Consider the following 22,380-nt stretch of genomic DNA (forward strand, 5'->3'; position numbering starts at 1 on the left):
TTTCCGATTCTGTGTCTCCCTCTCTCTCTGCCCATCCCCCGTTCATGCTCTGTCTCTCTCTGTCCCAAAAATAAATAAACGTTGAAAAAAAAAAAAAACAAAAAACTAAATAAGTAAATATTAAAAAATAAATAAATAACGGAGCCTGGGTGGCTCAGTCGGCTGAGCATCCGACTTCGGCTTAGGTCATGATCTCACGGTTCGTGAGTTCGAGCCCCGCGTCGGGCTCTGTGCCGACAGCATGGAGCCTGGAGCCTGCTTCGAATTCTGTATCTCCCTCTCTCTCTGCCCCTCCCCTGCTCATGCTCTGTCTCTCTCTCTGCTTCAAAAATAAATTTTAAAAAACATTAAAAAAATTTTTTAAATGTATATAATGGAGTCCCTTCAGCTTCTCTGCATCAAAGGGATCCAAATATATAGTTGACAGCACAGCTGTCCCCATCCAGAATTTTCCATCATACTTCTTACCTCTTTGTTTTCATTCTGAACCCTTTATGATACAGTCTCCCTACTGCTTCCAGAAGACATCTCCTTCCCCATTTCCATCCTCCCCAACCCTCCTCTCCCCTTAAAGACAATCATTTAATGTATATCCTTAGAATTATAATTAGGTAAAATTGTAAATTACATTTTAGTACTAGTATTTCTGTGGGTTTGAGTTTAATTTATGAGAACGGGACTGTGTTTCTTCCTTAAAATTTTTTTCTTTCCTGTAATAGTATGTTTGCTTGTTTCCTTTTTTTTTTTTTAATTTAATTTAATTTAATTTAATTTTATTTTTTTGAGACAGAGAGAGACAGAGCATGAACAGGGGAGGGGCAGAGAGAGAGGGAGACACAGAATCTGAAACAGGCTCCAGGCTCTGAGCAGTCAGCACAGAGCCCGACGTGGGGCTCAAACTCACGGACCGTGAGATCATGACCTGAGCCGAAGTCGGACGCTTAACTGACCGAGCCACCCAGGCACCCCTGTTTGTTTCCTTTTTAAGTAAACTGTGTGGTGCTTCTCTGGATCCTATGGGGGTGCCCCCAAAGGTGGGGCAACTAATCAGGTAGAAACTGGTGGTGCAGGCAGTGACAAGAATTCACCTGAAGCAGAGCAAAGGAGGTAGAAGTTTATTGAATATGCGACAGGGGAGTGGTGGGCAGGACAGCGGGGGAGAGGCTGTCTACAACAAGGCATTGGGCGGGGGGCCATATTTAAAGTGGAAAAGTGAGGAGGTATGGGGACATATGGAATTTTCCCTTTTTTGGTAACTGTGCCTCGTTGTGAGTAGTTCATTGGTCAGTTAGGGCCTGTTGCCTGATAGGCCAGTCTATATTCAGCCAAGGAGTTGGGGGTCACTGTGGGCCCTTCTTCCTTCCACTGCTCAAGGCTGTTGGCCTAAGAGGGTCAGCTCAGAGGGTCTACAACTGTACCCAAACTGCTCAGAGGGTCTACAAACTGTACCCCCAACGTGGAGCTCCCACTCATGACCCCAAGGTCAAGGGTCAGGAGTTGCATGCTCTACCGACTGAGCCAGCCAGGTGCCCCTGTAACAATATGTTTGAGAGAGCTATTCATGGTGTTACGTGGATGGAAGCATGACACTTCATTGAGCGTATCCACCCCATTTCCTTCTTCCCAGGCCTGGATGACGAACAGCAGGTGCCTCCTGGTTTCTGTTGCCACAAACAAGACCTTGATAGATATCCTTGCATAAGCAGTTGTTAGGACGCTTGCAAACATTTCTTTGGAATGGAAATGAGGAGACGGATGATTGGGTCCTGGGAGGTGTTCATCCTTAATCTGATTAAGTTCAGATCTATTGATCCATAAATGGCTGCAGGGCCTGAGGGAATTTACACTTCTCTCTCCTTGACAACATTCAGATTATCTGGCTTTTTACTTTTTGCTACTCTAATAGTGTAAAGTGATATCTCACCATGGTTTAATTTGCATTTTTCTGATGACTAATAAGTCTGAGCATCTCTTCATAAGATCCTTAGTCTTTTGCTTTTCCTTTTCTGCAAGTTATCTGCTCATATACCCTTTGCCAGTATTGATTTGCAAGAGTTCCTTGGTTTTTAGTCATTGCTGGGTTTAATCGTTGCAAATATCTTCTTCCACTCTGTCTTCTGTCTTGTAACTTTGCCCATTGTATCATGCTTTGAATAGAAATACTTAATTTTGGGGCTCCCGGGGGGCTCAGTTGGTTGAGCATCTGACTTCAGTTCAGGTCCTGAGCTCACGGTTTGAGCCCCGTGTTGGGCTCTGTGAGGACAGCTCGGAGCCTGGAGCCTGCTTTGGATTCTTCGTCTCCCTCTCTCTCTGCTCCTTCCCTACTTGTGTTCTGTCTCTGTCTCTCTCTCTCAAAAATAAATAAACATTAAAAAAATTAAAAAAAAAAAGAAATACTTAATTTTGGGGGCACCGGGGTAGCTCAGTCGGTTGAGCATCCAACTCTTGATTTTGGCTCAGGTCATGCTCTCGTGGCTTGTGAGTTTGAGCCCCACATCCGGCTTTCTGCTATCAGCTCAGAACCCACTTCAGATCCCCTGTCCTCCCCTGTGTCTGCCACTACCCACCCCGCCCCCCCGCTTGCACTCTCTCTTTCAAAAAATAAATAAACATTAAAAAACATCCTTAATGTTAATATTGTCAAATGGTTTGTGCTTCAGATTTAAATGGCTTTTCCCCTTAGTTTTTATTTTAAAGTAAGATCTAGGGGCGCCTGGGTGGCGCAGTCGGTTGGGCGTCCGACTTCAGCCAGGTCACGATCTCGCGGTCCATGAGTTCGAGCCCCGCGTCGGGCTCCGGGCCAATGGCTCGGAGCCTGGAGCCTGTTTCGGATTCTGTGTCTCCCTCTCTCTCTGCCCCTCCCCCATTCATGCTCTGTCTCTCTCTGTCCCAAAAATAAATAAACGTTGAAAAAAAATTAAAAAAAAAAATAAAGTAAGATCTACACCAAATGTGGGACTTGAACTCAAAACCCCAAAATCAAGAGTCTCATGCTCACATGCTCCACCAACTGAGGCAGCCAGAGGCCCCAGATTTAAGTTTTATTGAAAGAATACTTACCTGCTTCTAGGTCACGAATGTGCTCTCTTATTAACTCAAGACTTTTGCTTTTTTTTTTTTTTCATGGTTAGGTCTCTATTTCATTTGGAGTCTATCTTTGTATACAGTGGTAAGCAGTCATCATTTTTATTATGCGTCGATTTTCCCAAATGTACCTACTAAATCAACGAGTCCTTCCACATTGGCTATAGTGCTGCCTTTCTTGTGTGTTAAGTTCTCATTTCTGCCTGGGTTTGTCTCCAAGCTTCCTATTTTATTTCATTTGTCTATTTGTTCTTGAACAATGCTACAATATATCGTGTAGCCTGATGGGTTGGTAGCGTCTTACTATCAGCACAATCGGTCTCCCTTCTTTACTCAGCACTTTACTCAAGTCTGGAGTTAGAATGTTGGGGAGATTGACATCTACTCTAATTCTGAGTTATTTCTCCTATGACATGTCTCTTCATTTATTTGGGTTGTCATCTATATCCATCTATATTCATTACTATGGTCTTAAATTCTCTCTATAGATATCTCCATATTTTTGCTTAGTTCTTCTTTTTTTTTTTTAAGTTTATTTATTTATTTTGAGAGGGAGAGGGCAAGCAGGGGAAAGGCAGAGAGAGAGGGAGAGAGAGAACATCCCAAGCAGGCTCTGCACAGAGTGGAGCCCGATGCGGGGGCTTGAATTCTCAAACCACGGGATCATGACCTGAGCTGAAACCAAGAGTTGGATGCTTAACTGACTGAAGCATCCAAGTGCCCCTTAGTTCTTAAACTAAGTACCTGTGGTGACATGTTTCTTAATTTTTTAAATTATATTTTCCAGTAGGTTGTAGCAGGTAGAGAGATACAAACTTCCTCCTTGTCTTTTAAAGCATCTTTTGGGTAAACTTCTTTCTCAGATGCTTGATTTTCAGGTTGATGAAATCCCTTCCCTCTTTCTTAAGAGATTCTGGCACAGTAAGAACCTTCTTTTTCTTCTCTGCTGTACCCTCCATGGTTCCAGCTAGAAAAGAGGAAGAAAGTTTCTGTGTCTCCCTCTCTCTCTGCCCCTCCCCCACTTACTTTCTCTCTCTCTCTCAAAAAGTAATACAAGATAATAAGATAAGGCCACCTGGCTGGCTCAGTCTGTAGAGTAAGTGACTCCTGATCTCGGAGTTGTGAATTCAAGCCCAATGTTGGGCGTAGAGCTTACTAAAAAAAAAAAAAAAGATAGTAAGAGAAAGCTCTCATAATTTTTATGCCAATAATTTTCCAAATTTGTATGAAATGGACAACTTCCTAGAAAATATAACAACTAAAATTGACTCAAGAGAAAAGCAAAAAGGCAAGTCATCTTATAATTATTAAAATTGTAGTCTTAGCATTTATCACAGAGAAATGAAAATAATGTTCACAAAACAAAACACCTGTACACAGTTGGTCATAGCAGCTTGTTTTTTTGTTTGTTTTTGTTTTTGTTTTTGGTAGCTTGTGCATCACACTTTTTTTTAAGTTTATTTATTTACTTTGAGAGAGAGAGAGAGGGTGTGTGTGTGTGTGTGTGTGGTGGGGGAGAGGGCAGAGTGAGGGAGAGAGAGAATCCCAAGCAGGCTCCTGGAGCTTAAACTCACAAACCCTGAAATCAATGCCTGAGCTGAAATCAAGAATTTGAGGCTTGACTGAGCCACCCAGGTGCCCCTCAGCTTTACTTGTAATAACCTAAAACTGGAAAGAACCAAATGTCCTACAATGCTTACATCTGTGGTTCATCCCTACATGCCTAGCCCTGAATACTACTTACTCGGAAGGAAAAGGAACAAACTATTGATACAGGCAGCAACTTGAATAAAACTTAAGGGATGCTGAGTGAAAAATGCCAATCTTGAAAGGTTACATCCTATATAATTCCATTTATATAGCATTCTTTTTTTTTAAGTTTATTTATTTATTTACTTAGAGAGAGGGGGAGCTCCCATGAGCAGGGGTAGGGGCAGAGAGAGAAGGAGAGAAAGAGAATCCCAAGTAGGTTTCACGCTGTCAGTGCAGAGCCCAATGCCAGACCCAGGGCTCGATTTCACGAATCGTGGGATCGTGACCTGAGCCCAGCCCAAATCAAGAGTCAGATGCTTAACTGACTGAGACACCCCAGTGCCCCAGAGATCATTCTAATTTTATACAAACTCTTCCAGAGTGTGGAGAAAGAGGGAATACTCCCCTTCTGCCAATTCTATGAGGCCCATATAACTTCAATGCCAGCTCCAACTAAAGGAAGAACAGGAAAATGATATTATAGACTCATTTCACCTGTGAATATAGGTGCAAAGATCCTAAACAAAACATTAGTGAATAATAGTCAATTATGAATAAAAGAAACAGTATGCTATGACCAGCTTGGGCTTGTCCCAGGAATAATATATCTCCAAGTTGGAATATCTCTAGATGTCACTTAAGAGATTATAAGAGATTAAGGAGAAAAAAGTAATATAAACATTTCAATAAATACAAGAAAGTTATTTGACAAAATTCAACATAACTTAAAAATAAAATGGTGACCCGAAGAGTGATCTATGAAAAACTTACAACAAATGGTATCATAAGCGTGGAAACTTTAAAAGCATTCCTTTTAAAATCATAAATCTGAGGGGCGCCTGGGTGGTGCAGTCGGTTAAGCGGCCGACTTCAGCCAGGTCACGATCTTGCGGTCCGTGAGTTCGAGCCCCGCGTCGGGCTCTGGGCTGATGGCTCAGAGCCTGGAGCCTGTTTCCGATTCTGTGTCTCCCTCTCTCTCTGCCCCTCCCCCGTTCATGCTCTGTCTCTCTCTGTCCCAAAAATAAATAAAAAATAAAATAAAATCATAAATCTGATATGCATGCGAACTCTCATTATTTCTGTTTAATAATATGAGGGAGGTCCTAGCCAGGACAATAAAACAATAAGAAGAAACTCACGGCACAACTATTGAAAAGTAAGAAATGAAATTATCATTACACTCAGATGATACTATTTTCATTAAAAAACACAAAATAATCTATAGACAAGTTATTAAAGTATTAAGAGTATATAGTAAGGTAGCTGATTATAAGGTCCAAGTACAAAAGTTGATTGCAATTGTACACAATCATATCATGTAATTATACAAAGAAACCATTCAAATAGCACAAAACTATGACATGCTCAGAAATAAACCTAACAAAGGAGGCATAAGATCTGCACATAGAAAATTATAAAACTGTACTAAAAGACATTAATGAAAACCTAAAGAAGTAAGAGCTATGCCATATTAACAGTAGAAAGACTTGAATTCAGAAAAAGACAATTTTCTACAGGTTGATCTACAGATTCAACCATTTTTTTTTTTCAAAACCGGTATTGGATTGACAAGCTAATTCTAAAATGTATATGTAAGAATAGACCAAGAATGGTGAAGACTAAATTTTATTTTTCAATTTTAATTGTAATTTTTTAAAAGATTTTGTTTTTAAGTAATCTCTATACCCAATGTGGGGCTCACAACCCTGAGATCAAGAGTTGCACACTGTAGGGGCGCCTGGGTGGCGCAGTCGGTTAAGTGTCCGACTTCAGCCAGGTCACGATCTCACTGTCCGTGAGTTCGAGGCCCGTGTCAGGCTCTGGGCTGATGGCTCAGAGCCTGGAGCCTGTTTCCGATTCTGTGTCTCCCTCTCTCTCTGCCCCTCCCCCGTTCATGCTCTGTCTCTCTCTGTCCCAAAATAAATAAACGTTGAAAAAAAAAATTAAAAAAAAAAAAAAGAGTTGCACGCTGTACTGGCTGAGCCACCCAGGTACCCCCTAAATTTTATTTTTAAACTTACTATATATATTTAAAATTTTCTACAATAACGATTTTAAAGAATCTTGTCTGTTCTTGGTCTTTTATTCTTCCTATAGTATACTAAAACTCTCACATACTTGTCATTCAATTTCAACAATGATCGATTCTTGTACTATCTTGTTTCATTTATAGTCTCTTCTAACTTCCCCCACTCCAGATGATTTTGAATCAGATCCCAGACATTACATCATTTCACCCTAAATAGGGAACTCTTCTTTAAATGTTTTGACAACAGAGCTGCAAGAGGAATATTTTTGTTCTCCACTAAAGTTACTCAGACATTCCAACAAAATAAAATAGCAGCGGAAGTTCGATTGTGTTTCACTTAAATGTATTTTCGAACTTCTCTTTAATCTTGCCAGTTTAACAAGCCAACTAAAGTTTACAGATAAATGCAAAAAAAAAAAAATTATTAGAAAGTTACCCTTTCTTTTCAAACAGTCCAGGAGAAAAGGGTTAACCGAAATACATCAGGCTGTGGAATTGATTTATCTCAGACATGATATATTGCATTTTGGCCTCAAATTTGGCGAAACGCTTATCGTAATTATGGAAAGTTTTGGTCCGTGATGAATTTTAACTCCCAGACATGTTCGATCTTGTCACAATACATGTCGATGATTATTCCTTTAAAAAGTGACACGTACATGCACGGTCCGGATATAATTGGTTATACAAAGTGAGGTTTTCCCAGGAGCTACCATAGGAAGTTGTTGGGGGTGTGCCAGGTAAAATGATGCTGGGTGCTGGGTCGAATTAAAGATTTGAAAGTTTCATTTACTTTCATGGTAGCAACTTTATTCCTGCCATGACTCAGATATTCTGAGAATGGTAGCCACATCTTTTTTGATGGTGAACACCAGTTGTATCCTTCCAAATTGATGACCGCAGGAAAGAAGGGTGAGACTGTTGTCAAGGTTAAATGTTTCAGAAATATCTCATCAAGTGCATGGTCAGAGTGCCTGGCTGGCTCAGTCAGTAGAGCATGCAATTCTTTTTTTTTAATTTTTTTTCAACGTTTATTTATTTTTGGGGGGACAGAGAGAGACAGAGCATGAACGGGGGAGGGGCAGAGAGAGAGGGAGACACAGAATCGGAAACAGGCTCCAGGCTCTGAGCCATCAGCCTAGAGCCCGACGCGGGGCTCGAACTCACGGACCGCGAGATCGTGACCTGGCTGAAGTTGGACGCTTAACCGACTGCGCCACCCAGGCGCCCCAGAGCATGCAATTCTTGATCTTAGGCCTGTGAGTTCTAGCCCCACGCTGGGTGTAGAGATTACTTAAAAAAAAAAAAAAAAAAAAAAAAAAAAAAAAAAAAAGTGTGATTACATATGGAGAAATAGTCCACTTTATTTTTTATCATCTGAACTGACACAAAAGCCTACACATTAGCAAATAGATTCCCAAAGCACTTATTTCTTTTTTAATTTAATTTAATTTAATTTTTTCTTTTTCTTTTTTTATATTTAAAATTTTTTAAAGGATATATGAATAAGGATATTTATTTAGTGTTGTTTGTACTGGCAAAAAAAAAACAAAAAAAAAAACCCAAGCTGGAAACAACTTGAATGAACATTAATAGGAGAATAGTTGGATTGATTATAATAATCTTTACTACAAACTATTATACCAAAATTAAAAAGAGTAAACCAGATTTACATATTTTGAACTGTATGGATTCCAATGATATAATATTATGTGGGGAAAAAAAGTGGGAGATTAATGTACAAGATAGTATCACATTTCAGATTAAAAAGAAAATTTTTTTTCAATGTTTATTTATTTGTGAGAGACAGAGCACAAGCAGGGAGGGGCAGAGAGAGAGGGAGACACAGAATCGGAAGCAGGCTCCAGGCTCCGAGCTGTCAGCACAGAGCCCGATGCGGGGCTCGAACTCACGGACCATGAGATCATGACCTGAGCTGAAGTCGGATGCTTCACCGACTGAGCCATCCAGGCATCCCAGTTTAACTTATTTTATTTTTAAATGCTTATTTATTTTTGAGAGGGGGGGTGGCAGGGGAAGGAACAGAGAGAGAAGGAGACAGAGGATCTGAAGCGGGGTCTGTGCTGACAGCAGAGAGCCCGATGCAGGGCTTGAACTCCAGAACTCTGAGACCAAGACTGGAGTCGAAGTCAGAAGCTTGACCCACTAAGCCACCCAGGTGCTCCAATTTAATTAATTTATTTTTTAAGTACTTTCTACACCCAACGAGGGGCTGGAACTCACAACTCCAAATTAAAAAGTTACATGCTCTACCAACTCAGCCAGCTAGGGGCCCCATGTAAAGCATTTCTAAACAGTGGTATTCCCATATGTTATTACATTCATTTAAGAAGTCAAGTACTGGGGCGATTTTTCAGCTTCCATGATCTCACAATATTGTAATACATTCTGGACAATAGTCACTGCTTGTGTCTATTGACTAATTATATGTATCCACACATTTGCCCACGAATAGATAATTTTCTCTGGTGATTTTCCATCATTAAAAAAAAATGCCCCGCAAGATCATGTAATTGACCATAGGCACCTCCACGGAATGTAAAAACCAATATTTCTTTTGCAGTTTGATTTTTGTGTTAGTATAGCCTCAGCTTTCTCTCATAGGATCCACACGTGGTTCTCTTTTCTTTTTCCTTCGGGCTTGTCCTGTAACTTTTGCTAACTTCTAGAATTGGATCGGTAGGACTGTTCATTTGGAACAGTTCTATCTCCAAAAAATATATGATAAATAAAGCATTTAAAATGATATATTTTCCTCCAAATACTGTGGGTTTTTTTCTCTATTCCATAAATTTTGAACTGTAGTGTTTTTCTTATGATTCATTTCATTTTTTTTCCCTTATGATTCATTTCTAAGTGATTTCCTTTACACATTGGGAGCGCAATTGTTGCTTAATAATGTAATTTAGTTTCCAAGTATACAGGATGTGTCATTTGTAACAATAAAAAACAAAGTTTTTGGGGCGCCTGCGTGGCGCAGTCGGTTAAGCGTCCGACTTCAGCCAGGTCACGATCTCGCGGTCCCTGAGTTCGAGCCCCGCGTCGGGCTCTGGGCTGATGGCTCAGAACCCGGAGCCTGTTTCCGATTCTGTGTCTCCCTCTCTCTCTGCCCCTCCCCCGTTCATGCTCTGTCTCTCTCTGTCCCAAAAATAAATAAACGTTGAAAAAAAAAATTAAAAAAAAAACAAAAAACAAAGTTTTTAGTTTTGCATCTTATAGCTGGAGAACGTGGTCTATGTGATATTGATTTTTTGGAATTTATTGAGGCTCCCTTTACAGTATTATGCACATTCTATTTGTGAACATGTACTATAAATGCTTAAAAATCTATGACTTCTGTTGGCTGGGAATAGAATTTTACATATAACTAGTAGGCTGAGCTTATTGTGTTCAGATTTTTGATATTTTTACTTATTTTTTTGTTTACTTGATCTGTATGTATTTTCTTTTTGTTTTTGTTTATAAATTTTTTTTTAACATTTATGTATCTTTGAGAGACAGAGAGAGACAGAGCATGAGCAGGGAAGGGGCAGAGAGAGGGAGACACAGAATCCGAAGCAGGCTCCAGGCTCTGAGCTGTTGGCACAGAGCCTGACGTGGGGCTCTAACTCATGAATTGCGAGATCATGACCTGAGCCTGAGCCACCCAGGCGCCCCTTGTTTTTATTTTTTGAAGTTTATTTATTTATTTTGAGAGAGACAGAGAGAATGCAAGCAGGGGAGGGGCAGAGAGAGAGGAGGACAGAGGATCTGAAGTGGCCTCTGTGCTGACAGCAGAGAGCCCAATGTGGGCTCGAACCCATGAACCCCAAGATCATGACCTGAGCCAACTGAGCTTTTAACCAACTGAGCCACCCAGGCACCCCTTTACTTTTCTTTTTTTAAGTTTACCTTATTTTGAGAGAGAGAAAGAGAGAGAGAGGGAAAGAGAGAGAGAGCTGGGGAGGGGCAGGGGGGGATGGTGGGAACAGGAGAGCCAAAGCGGGCTCTGTGCTGATAGCCCGGAGCCTGATGCAGGGCTCAAACTCACGTGAGTGAGATCAAGACTTGTGCCGAAGTCCCTCGCTTGACCGAATGAACCATCCAGGCACCCCTTGACCCCATGTCTCTTAAAGATGGGTGAAAGGACAGTCACCAGCCTTCAACTGTCACCTCCACACCAGCCTTGATTTTCCTGAGGTTTCTTGTTTGCAGTTCATAATGTTTCTTGAATCTATGCCTTTATTTTTTCATAGGTTTTGGTAAGTTAATCTTTTCATGTCAAATATTTCTTTTCCCTACTCTTCGCTTCTCGTCCTGCTTTTCCAATTACTTGCACATGAAAGTGTCTTATTCTTGCCTCTGTGACTTTTATCCTTTCTCTCTTCTCTATCCTTCTACCCCTTTATGTTTCATTCTGGATATTTGCTTCTGAGACCCCTAAATTTGCTAATTCTTTTCAGCAGTGTGTAGATTGCTGTTGAATCCAGTTCATTGGGTTATTAAATTCTGTATTATATTTTTTAGTTACAGAATTTCCACTTGGATGTTTGTATATTTCCTACTATACAATTTCCTACTATACTATACTATACTATACTATTTCCTACTATACTATATACTATATTTCTACTAAGGTGATCAATGTATTTATCCTCTTGAACATATTACATAATTTGATGAGCTGGCTACAATATCTGGGGTTCTTTTGGGTCCTTCTCGATTGTCCTTTGTTGCTGCTAGTTTTTGTTCATGCTATATTGTCTTCCAGTATGTGTGAATATTTTTGTATCACATATATACTACATATATATACATGTATAATTGTTCATAGAGACCATCTGACATCTGAGCCTGGGATGGTGATCTCTTTTTTTAATTTTGAAAAAATGTTTTAATGTTCATTGATATTGGAGAGAGAGACAGAGACAGAGCATAAGCTCTCTATAGAAGGGCAGAGAGAGAGGGAGACAGAATCCGAGGCAGGCTCCAGGCTCCAAGCTGTCATCACAGAGCCTGACACAGCACTCGAACTCATGAACCTCAATATCACGACCTGAGCCGAAGTCGGACACAACCGACTGAGCCACCCAGATACCCCAATGGTGATCTCTTTTAACCAGAGATGATTCACTTCGTTTTCTTCTAGATACCTGGAGGCCTTGGCACTCTGGGATCACCTTAACATAATTACAGGATTTGAGACGGTTTGAAACGGAGTTTTGATCTCTGTGAGAGCTTGTCTATTATATTCACGTTTGCTTTTATTTTATTTTATTATTTTTAAGGGTTTATTTCATTAAAGACTTTTTTAATGTTTTATTTTAAAAAATGTTTAATGCTTATTTTTATTTTTGAGAGAGATAGAGACAGAATGCAAGCGGGTTAGGGGCAGAGAGAGAGGGAGACACAGAATCCAAAGCAGACTCCAGGCTCCAAGCTGTCAGCACAGAGCCGGATGCGGTGCTCAAACTCATGAACTGTGAGATCACGACCTGAGCTGAAGTTGGATGCTCAACTCACTGAGCCACCCAGGCGCCCCTATTCACTTTTGCTTTTAAATTGGAGTCCTTTGGGATCCCAATCCAAAGTGAGAGTTGTTTATTGGGTTTTCTCTCTCTCTCTCTGGGGGGTTTCTGGGCTCCAGTCTCTGCTCCCCTAACTCCCCAAGGCCGCTAAAAGCACCACTCAGTCTCTTAGCTGCCTCTCAGGAAATGCCCCACCTGGAAAAGTAGTCCTAAATGTGGGCCTTACATTGCTTAATTTCTCTCTTCCTAGATCCTGGCTCAGTAGTTCTTCACTAATGTTAACTTTCCAATGATTTAAAGATTTTTAGATTTTTCTAGTTTTGCTAGTTTTCCTCGGTGGCAGAGTTGGTCAGAATTACCTAGTCACCAATACTGGAAGCCCAAACCAACCCTCCCTCTTACCTTCTTATGGAAAAAGTACTGCCATAACGGAGATTTGCTAAGAAACAAAATGACAATAGAAATGTTAACAGTGTAATGATTACCCAAGCACCCAAACAATGAGGGGAAGTCCCTCGAAGGGAGATTCCACAAATATACAAAAACACAAGTGTAACACAGTTTAAAAAGCAACTCAAACCAACACTGATGACAAATTATGTTTCCAGAAAACTGGGAGTGTTCCAACTTTGCTCAAGAATACTTTATATCCAATGTGCAAATTCCGTATTATAGCAACCTTTGCTAGCCAAAAGCAGTTGGCTGTAAGTGAGAATAAAGGCCTGTGGAATTGAATAGCATTTGTCCATTCTGGAATTTGTTAGCTGTCAGCACGGCCAGGTTGGCTGACTCACCAGTTAGCCTCAGACCATACTTTGAGAACCACTACCTTACGAAGGAAGAGGCAACTGTCTGAAATCCTTGAACCAACGGGGGTGCCTGGCTGGCTCAGAAAGTTGAGCGTCCATCTTTGGTTCAGGTCATGATCTCATGGGTTCATGGGCTTGAGCCCCACGTCTGGCCTTGCACTGACAGCATGGAGCCTGGTTCAGACTCTATGTCGACATCCCTCTCTCTCCGGCCCTCCTCCACTTTCTCTCTCTCTCTCTCTCAAAAATAAACATCGAAATTCTTGACCCAAGTCTTACTTGAATGGCCTTCACTAAAGTTTCTATCTTGAGATCTCTGTCTTTCTCTGATTGGGTTACAATGGAATGGATTAGTGCCGACCAGACAACTCTCAGGAAATAGCCCTAGATAATAACACGTTTGGAGAAAGGCTAATCTGATTCCTTAACCACCCAGAGCCTCAGTTTCCTCACTTTTAAAATGGGAATAATTATGTTGTCCATGTCATAGGTATTTGGGTTTTTTTTTTTTTTAATTTTTGGTATTTGGGAGTTTGAAATGAAATAGTGAATATAAAAGTCTTAACCCAGTACATGACACACAGGTAAGCATTGTCTCATGAGTTTTTTTGGAAGACGATGCTCTGACAGGGTTGTTTTGGGGCTGGACAGGGGCCGCAGGTCCTTTAAGAGCAATGAAGGGAAACCAGGGATGGGTAACTAAGTATTCTGTTGAGATTGCAACGTTCGACTGGGTAGGGGCCTGGGTGTGGCATAGTTCCACATGGTGCCTACACGGATATTAGAATCTTTATGACTGAGTAACACAAGCTAAAGCTTAAAACTAAGGAGTTAGTTGTGGGTCTTAGGATGAAATCACGGCGCGCAGAGCCTGATAAGTTTCTGGAAACTGTAATTTTCTCATGTCTGCTATGTTTCCTCCTCTTCCATGCTTTTCAATTATTGGCTCCTCAGCACTCCGTGTCTCCGCCCCATGGGCCTAAATGTTTTATCTGCTTTATTTCATTTAGTGTTCTTATATTAACCTCATGTTTCGCGGGAGAAAGTGGAGGCTCAGAGAGGTTAAGTAATTTCTTGTCTGGCTTAAGAGCTGGCTCTCTGAACACAGCATATTACTTTTAGGGTTGTTGAATTTGAGAGTTGATACTCCAAATGGCTGTTGGATTCATTCATTGAACAAATATTTAGTGAGCAATGACCACAGGGGATTCAAAAATGAGTAGAGACTACAGCTACAATGAAACGGCCACATTTATTGAGTGTTAATTCCGTCTCTGGCGCTTTGCATATGTTAGTTCATTAAACTGTTGTAACCCCCCTGTGAGAAGAGTATTGACATCCTTATTTTGTAGATGAGGGGGCTGAGACTCGGGGACTTGCCCGAGGCCACACAGCCAGTAAGTGGCAGAGCTCAGGACCTCTAACTTTCAAGTTTGTCTTCTTTTTCGGAAATGAAAATCTCACTTTTTTACTTTTAAAATAAAAATAACTTTTTTTTTTTTTAAAGATTTCATCTTGTAAGCAATCACTACATCCCACATGGGGCTCGAACCCACAACGCCAAGATCAAGAGTCGCATGCCCCACAGACCGAGCCAGCCAGGTGCCCCTGTGAAGTAAAAGGAATCTATACTCAAACAAGTTAAACAACATGAGTGCTGATTTTCTCACAAAACTCGACAAAACAGAGTGCTTATAATCACTGATCATTTTTTTTTGCCAGTGTATTTAATATGTGAAAATATTATATTTCGAAGTTGTTTCTTTTATTATTTTTCCCATTTTGTTTACAGCTGTATTGAGATATATTTCACGTACCATCAACTTCACCCATTTAAAGTATATAGTTCAGTGGGTTTTGGTACACAGTATTTCAGAGTTGTGCAGCCATCATTACAATCTAACTAAAACTTTTTCAACACCCGTAAAGAAACCCATACCCACTGGCTGTGCATCTTCCTTCCCCTACTCCGCTACCCCTCTGCCCCCGGCTAGGTATTTTTCTTCCCTTAAGTTTATTTATTTATTTTGAGGGAGAGAAAGAGAGAGCACAAGCAGGTGAGGGGCAGAGAGAAGGAGAGACAGAATCCCAGACAGGCTCGGGGCCATCAGCAACAGCCCACTGTGCGGCTGGGACTCAGGAACTGTGAGATCAAGGATCAGCTGAGCTGAGATCGAGGATCAGTAGCCTAACCAACTGAGCCACCCAGGGCCCCCGGGCTAGTTAGTTATCTTTATGTGTTTATTGGCCACTAATGACTTGATGTCTGTTTACTTTGGATTACGGGTTTTTTAATTGATTAGAGACGGTCTGTATTTATCATGAAGATTAACCATCTGTTTACCGTGCATATTGCAATCTTTTAAAGCTATTTTCTCAACTTGTTCTACTTTGTTGGTGGCATCCCTTCCTGACAGATGTTTAAACATCTTTCACTTTTTAAAGTAATTTATTGATTTCGACTCATTAGAAACGTTTTCCCTCCTCCAATTATAAAGCTTTCCCCGGTATCCCCTTCTGGTCTTTTGTAGTATTGTGTGATTTGCCTCAGGTTTCAATCTATCTTGGGCTTAGTTGGAGATAGAATAATAATATCTTACCAAACGCTACTGATCGGAAAAGTCACTTTGATCAAAAGATAGTACGAGTGCTTACAACCAGGGTTGACTTTGTGTCTTCGGTTTTGGTTTCCTGTTTGCTACCGTGGCCTTGCAATTCCTTAACAGTTTTGAACAAGGGGCCCGGCGCTTTCACGTTGCCCTGGACCCCGCAAACTATGCATGGGTCCAGTTTACAAGTCCCGGGCCCTGTCCTGAGAAGCGCTGGCTATCTTTAAAAGGAATAAGAAGCCACATTGTTTTCCTTAATTTTCACGGCAATTCTGTTGAGTAGCTGTTCTCGTTTTCCTCTCTCTTCTCCAAATGGGGCGATGGAGGCAGGGAGATTAAATAAGGCCACAGAGCCAGGAAGCTACAGCAAAGGGGCTCGAGGCCGGCACCGGTCTAAGCCAGAGCCGGGTCAGCGTCCCTTCACCCCCGCAGGCCCGTGCAACCTGGCGGTGAAGCTGGGAGCGCGCGGGGCCGGGCGTCGCGAGCACCGCGGCCGCTCCTAGGCCGGCGCGGGACCCCGCCTTCTTCCCGCCACGGCGCGCGCGAGTGCCCGGCGCGCGCTCGTCTGGCGGGCGGGCACTCGCGCGCGCAGCGGTTGTGTTGCCTGCGAGTTTCCCAAGTTCACACAGGCCCTGGGTTGGCATGGCAACCGGGCAACCTGTTCCAGAGCCGCCTGCCTTCTCCGCACATGCCGCTGCCACCGCCGGAGCCGGGGCCAGAGCCTATCCCAGGATGCACCGCGCCAGCCCCGTCCCCAGTGGGCCGCCATGTTGTCGGAGTGAAAGGTAAGGGGGAGCGAGAGCGCCGGAGAGAGAAGATCGGGGGGCTGAAATCCATCTTCATCCTACCGCTCCGCCCGTGAGTATCCGCACTCCGCCGGCCCCAAACGCTGCTCCGGACCCCCAGCGAGCGGGTTGTCCCTTTGTATTGGTGTTTGAGAGCGGCTGTAGGGGTGAGAAGGGCTTTGGAAAAGCCGCCCGGGGCCCTGGCTGAGGCTTCTCACTCGCTGTTCCTCGTACATGTTTTGGAGTCAGCAGCAAGGCCCCTATTGTTATCAAAGGAGGGAGGGGGTGGGGAGCGGGGTCGAAGCGAGGAAAATGCCGGGGGTTGAGGCCCGGGCCGTGGGCATAGACGTGCCTGTACCTTTCTGCTGGGCCCTGTTGGAGCCTCCGAAGATTGATGTTGCCATTCGGGTTGCTTTTTTTTTTTTTGATGGGTTTGCGAAGCCGCGAGTCTTCTGTGTGGCCATGAAGTGTAATTCTGGGCCACCCTGGATTTCTTCGACTTCTTGAGCTTCCGTGGCCGCGTCGAAGCCAGGGGAACAATAAATCGCTTTAGAAGCAGCCTTGGCCCCTTGTCTACAGGCGAGACCCACCATGGGGGAACTTTGCGAGCCTTAAATGTGGAGAAGTGGCGATCAGGAAGTTTCAGATCGCTTTTTAGTCTCCTGGGTGCTTGTGGCCTTTTGTCTCCGTGAGAGCTTGGGTTTTGGTGGGTTCTTCCTCTTGGAGCCTCCCAGGGTTGGCGAGTGCCTGTCTTAACTCGAAGAGGGGCTCACCCCTCGGTAGTAGGAAAACAGGCACGCACTACCAGAGAGTTTTAGTGCTCACAAACGTTCTTGGTAAACAGACATCGTTTGTTATACTTGTCGTACCACTCCCACGTCAAGTGAGGAATAAGCTCCTGGAACTTTCCCCCCCCCCTGTAGCACCCCCTCCAACCCCTCCCCGCCCCCCCCCCCCCCCACCGCGCGTACGTACACACACGCGCGCGCGCACACACACACACACACACACACACACACACACACACACACAAGAGAGAGAGACCCGGTGTTAGGGAAGGTTTTAGCCTCCCCATAGCTTGAAGAATTGTTACTCATTGTCTGATTGAGAGAACAGTGTTTTTTAGTTGTCGATAATCCAATCCGTTCACTTCCTGCTCTTCGTGGGATTAAGGATGAGAGTGGAGAGAGGGTTTTTCGGGGTTGTGTTTTTAAAGTCAGCCGCTTCTGAAACAATAGACGCGTAGCTTTCGCGTTTTGTGTGTTTTATGAAAACACAAAAACCCACCAAAACAAGCCTACTCCCAGATAATGTGGCTCCCAGTGCACGTTTAGTAAACAAAATAAACATTTTGACTCGTTGCTAATTTTAACTTCATAAAACACTCGCTGGGGCTGTTGATTGTTTATTTGGACCTTGGGGAAATACTCACTGGATTTTGAACTTTGAATTAGTATTTTGCCTTAGCCACAGTTGAATGCATTTTGTCCAAGGCCACATCTTTTTGAAGTTGGGTTTGAAGTTTAGTTTGGGTTTGAAATGAACTGCTTTAAAGTAAATTTATGATCACAGAATTTTTTGTTTTCAGTGTGGCAAAAAAAAAAAAAAAATCAACAAAAACCACCTTTTATACTACTAAGTATTTTAGTTTTTTGTTTTTTTTTTTTAAGAAAAGGTGAGCTTTTGAGAGATCAAACCGTATTCCTTTGCTTGAAATAAAATCTATTAGGGATGTTAAAAAAAGACACTTCGGTGTGAACAGTTTGAAAACTTCGGAAGAGTATAGAATCAGCACTTCTAGTTGCTTACAGTATTTTTATAATGTGCTATAACTCTAAAAGGCATCAGCAGTTTAAGTGTTTTATAATATTTAAGTGACTGATTTCTTAATTTTTTGTGCTGTAGTTGCCAAGATATTACACAACTACCCAAGACACATGTTAATTGCTTAGGTATTTGCTCACTTTCAAACTGTCCCTTCTGCCAGGTTTTCTCTTGTTTGAGAAACTGCCTTGCCTCATTAGGTAAAGCAGGAAGTCTTAGGGCATACAGATAGCTTTACAAAAGCCAATTGTTTTGTTTGAACTGTTTTGGAGGAACTCCTCCCCCTCCCCAACCCCTTGTTAGAACTTAGTTGTGTTTCAGAGGTAACCCTTTTTCATATGGAAATTCCTTGTTAGAGATGTATTGTGGCAAATCTTTTATTTCAGTTAAAGATTGCGTTTGCTATTTTAGGAATCCTCTTAGAGACTGGAGCTTCATTGCCTTCACTGGTGGTAACGAATTCCTGGGGTCTCAGCATGGTGACTTTAAATTTACCAAAAACTTTTCTATAATTTTATTCTGATTAAAAAAAACAACAAACAAACAAACAAAACACATTTGTGAGTCTTAGAGAAAGGATTTCTTCCAATTTCTAGGTGAGAAAACAGGCTCCGAGAGGTTGCTAATTTAGTGGTAAAACTTGAGTTTTGGGACTCCTGGCTTACCCTAGAATAGACTATTAGATTGATAGTCCCTTGTAGAAGAAAACTGATGAATGGTAACCAGAAACTATTGTGGTGATCATTTTGAAATATATGTAAATATCCAATTATTATGTTGTACACCTGGAAACTAATACAGTGCTCTGTGTCAGTAATACGTCTATAAAAAAAAGTGCAGTTAATTCATTTGAAAATCAAATGGGAAGGTATTAGCCTGGTTGTCACTTTGCAATAGCCTATGGTAAACACAGCTATGATTTTCTGGTTTTGGTACTTAAGCATGAACACGATTCTATTCAAGAAAGCACAAACTGTAGTCTAGAAAGCTAGGCTCCCCACTACCCTAGTAAAGTTCTGATGGATTAGAATTGTTAACTGAAACTAGGCATTTCCAAGTTAAGCTTTGAACAAATTACAAATTCCGTTGTGTCTCTGGCTTCAAAACATGAATTGTGAGAAGCACATGCTTTATCAGGAGGTTTAATTCTATAAAGAAATAACTTAATAGATTTTTCATAAATCTTGTAAACCTGTTTTTGAGACGTTACAGTTGAGCTTGGTAGAGAGAAGGCATGTGCAGCAGTGGGACTATTAAGCTGATAGTCTTGAAATTAGACTCCAGTGACTATAGGCAGGGGTAGTCTAATAGGTTAGTGATTACTTTGTGGCAATTTTTTAAGCACCCACAGTTTGACAGATGTTCTCTCTTGTGTACAAATGTAGCTTTTGGTTTTAAGAACCTAAATAGTAATGTTTCATAGTAACATTTCAGAGATTCTTTGTTCCTTCCAGGGAGGAGTTGTTGCAAGTGAGAGATATAGTATCTGTAAGGGGCTGACAAAAGTAAGCTTGAGCACAAAACAATTATTTATTTATTTATAGATTTTTTTTTTGTTTTATTAAAAAATTTTTTTTAATGTTTATTTTTGGGAGACAGAGAGACAGGGTAGGGGAAGGGCAGAGAGAGAGGGAGACACAGAATCTGAAGCAGGGTCCAGGCTCCGAAGCTGTCCGCTCAGAGCTGGATGTGGGGCTCAAACCCACTAAGTGCGAGATCATGACCTGGGCTGAAGTTGGATGCTCAACCGACTGAGCCACCCAGGGGCCCCTATAGATTTTATTTTTTAAATTATCTCCACATCCACTGCTCGAACCTACAACCCCGAGATGAAGAGTTGCTTGCTCCACAGACTGAGCCAGCCAGGTGCCCCCAAAACAGATTTAGGTTTGAGTCCCTCCTCTACAACTCACTAGCTGAGTGGCCTTGGGCACATCCCATAACTTTTCTGTCCCTTAGTGTTTTCATTTGTAAAATAGGGCTGATATGATACTCTCTGCATTGTGTTTGCCATTCAGTTATTATTGAGGTATCTGTTTTTTTACAGTGAGATGTTCTATACTAGTAAAGTGTTTGAATTTGGTTTGGTCTCATCCTATTTTTAAGGGAATAATGATGTGATTACAACTGTAAATTATTGGTAAAAAATTTTGATCCCCCCCCTGCCCCGCACCATTCAACAGCAGCTAAAATGGTTCAGGCTAAGAACATCCTGTTGCTGTGCTTGGTCAGGGGGTTCTTACTGTTTCTTCAAGGAGCATCCTATGAATATATTAAACATTTTAAAGGGTCTTTTCAAATTTTAGGCAGTCTGAGTCATTGCTAATTATATACTAGGTTTGGATTTTTGTTTGGTTTATTGGCTTTTGTCTGCTCCATTTGTAAAATGATATTTTGTAGAGCTCTTGTTCGTTGAAGAAGTATCTGTCCCAGTTGGCTTATGGTGTCAATAAGGTGGGTAGAAGAGCCATTGATTAGAGTCCAATTCTATATCGTTGTGTTTGGTAGCAACATAGGGCTTCCCTGAAGTTGCCGTATTGAACTCTGATCTCAATACCTTGTCAGATTGCCTGCCACCAACCAACTTACGTTTATTTCCACATGTGCACATATTCAGCAACTTATAAACAGAGGTTTCAGTTTGGCAAAATTGTGTGTGTATGTTCTAAAACATTTAGCTGCTTGGTAGAAATTGGTTGTAGATGTGGTATCGCAAAAGACATGGGGCTCCCATTTTTGTTTTATCAAAGCAAATATATTAAGTCATGTACGTCAAATTATGTTTTAAAAAATGCAGATTTTAAACGCTTGTAACCTCTTTGTCCTTAGGTGTTGGTGGAATGAGCGTTGCATGTGTCTTGAAGAGAAAAGCAGTGCTTTGGCAGGACTCTTTCAGCCCCCACCTGAAACATCACCCTCAAGAACCAGCTAATCCCAACATGCCTGTTGTTTTGACATCTGGAACAGGGTCGCAGGCGCAGCCACAACCAGCTGCAAATCAGGCTCTTGCAGCTGGGACACACTCCAGCCCTGTCCCAGGATCCATAGGAGTTGCAGGCCGTTCCCAAGACGACGCTATGGTGGACTACTTCTTTCAGAGGCAGCATGGTGAGCAGCTTGGGGGAGGAGGAAGTGGTGGAGGCGGCTATAATAATAGCAAACATCGATGGCCTACTGGGGATAACATTCATGCAGAACATCAGGTAAAAAAAAGTTCACTATTTCAGCTTTGAAACTCTTTTTTAATCTCTGTCCACTTAGGATATCTGCTTTCAGTGAATGTCTTTAAAAGCCTAACTGCTAATTTCATTTGGTCCCAACTTAACAGTCACTTGTTTTAAGGGATGAATGTTGTGATGTTGTTGTCACTGGATCATTTATCATTCTGGTGCTGAAGAGGTAACAACCAGTTCGTTTAAGAAAAGACCTCAGATTGTTTTGATGTACACGTTACGTTTTCGAGTACGCTTTTTTTTCAGTTCTTTTTTTCATGTTTATTTTTGAGAGAGAGCGCGCGTGCACGCGTGCACGAGTGGGGGAGGGGCCGAGAGAGAGGGAGACACAGAACCCGAAGCGGGCTCCAGGCTCTAAGCTGGCAGCACAGAGTCTTGTATGGGGCTTGAACGCACGGACCGTGAGCCTGAGCCTAAGTCAGACGCTTAACTGACTGAGCCACCTAGGTGCCCCTCAGGTACACTTTTTAAACAAATAATATTTTTTCTCCTTTGACATATATTCTTTTTTCTTTTTAAGTTCATTTATTTCTTTTGAGAGAGAGAGAGAGAGCACGCAAGCCAGGGAGAGAGAGAGAAGGAGGGAGAGAGAATCCCAAGTAGCCTTCGCACCGTCAGCTCAGAGCTGGGTCTCGAACCCACGAACTGTGAGATTATGACCTGAGCAGAAATCAGGAGTCAGGCGTTTAACCGACTGAATGACCCAGGCGTATTTGGCCTGTTAAAG

The 22,380-nt window shown here is 42.0% G+C and overlaps 1 protein-coding gene across 16 annotated transcripts in view; it reads left to right on the plus strand.

The window, feature by feature from the left end:
* Positions 1–16,415: 16,415 nt before the first annotated feature.
* PUM1 (pumilio RNA binding family member 1) overlaps positions 16,416–22,380 on the plus strand; it is a 134,079-nt gene continuing 128,114 nt past the window's right edge. For 5 of the 16 annotated variants that reach the window (XM_047868759.1, XM_047868756.1, XM_047868753.1 and 2 more), the window contains exons 1-2: positions 16,420–16,669; positions 21,250–21,623. In XM_047868759.1, coding sequence (XP_047724715.1) covers positions 21,261–21,623 — 363 coding nt within the window. In that variant the 5' untranslated portion in view covers positions 16,420–16,669; positions 21,250–21,260. Of the gene's footprint in view, positions 16,670–21,249; positions 21,624–22,380 lie in introns of those variants that run through there. The other 11 variants (XM_047868754.1, XM_047868755.1, XM_047868767.1 and 8 more) reach the window with 5 other exon arrangements.

Source organism: Prionailurus viverrinus, chromosome C1 (genome assembly GCF_022837055.1).
Source record: "Prionailurus viverrinus isolate Anna chromosome C1, UM_Priviv_1.0, whole genome shotgun sequence".
NCBI lineage: Eukaryota > Metazoa > Chordata > Mammalia > Carnivora > Felidae > Prionailurus > Prionailurus viverrinus.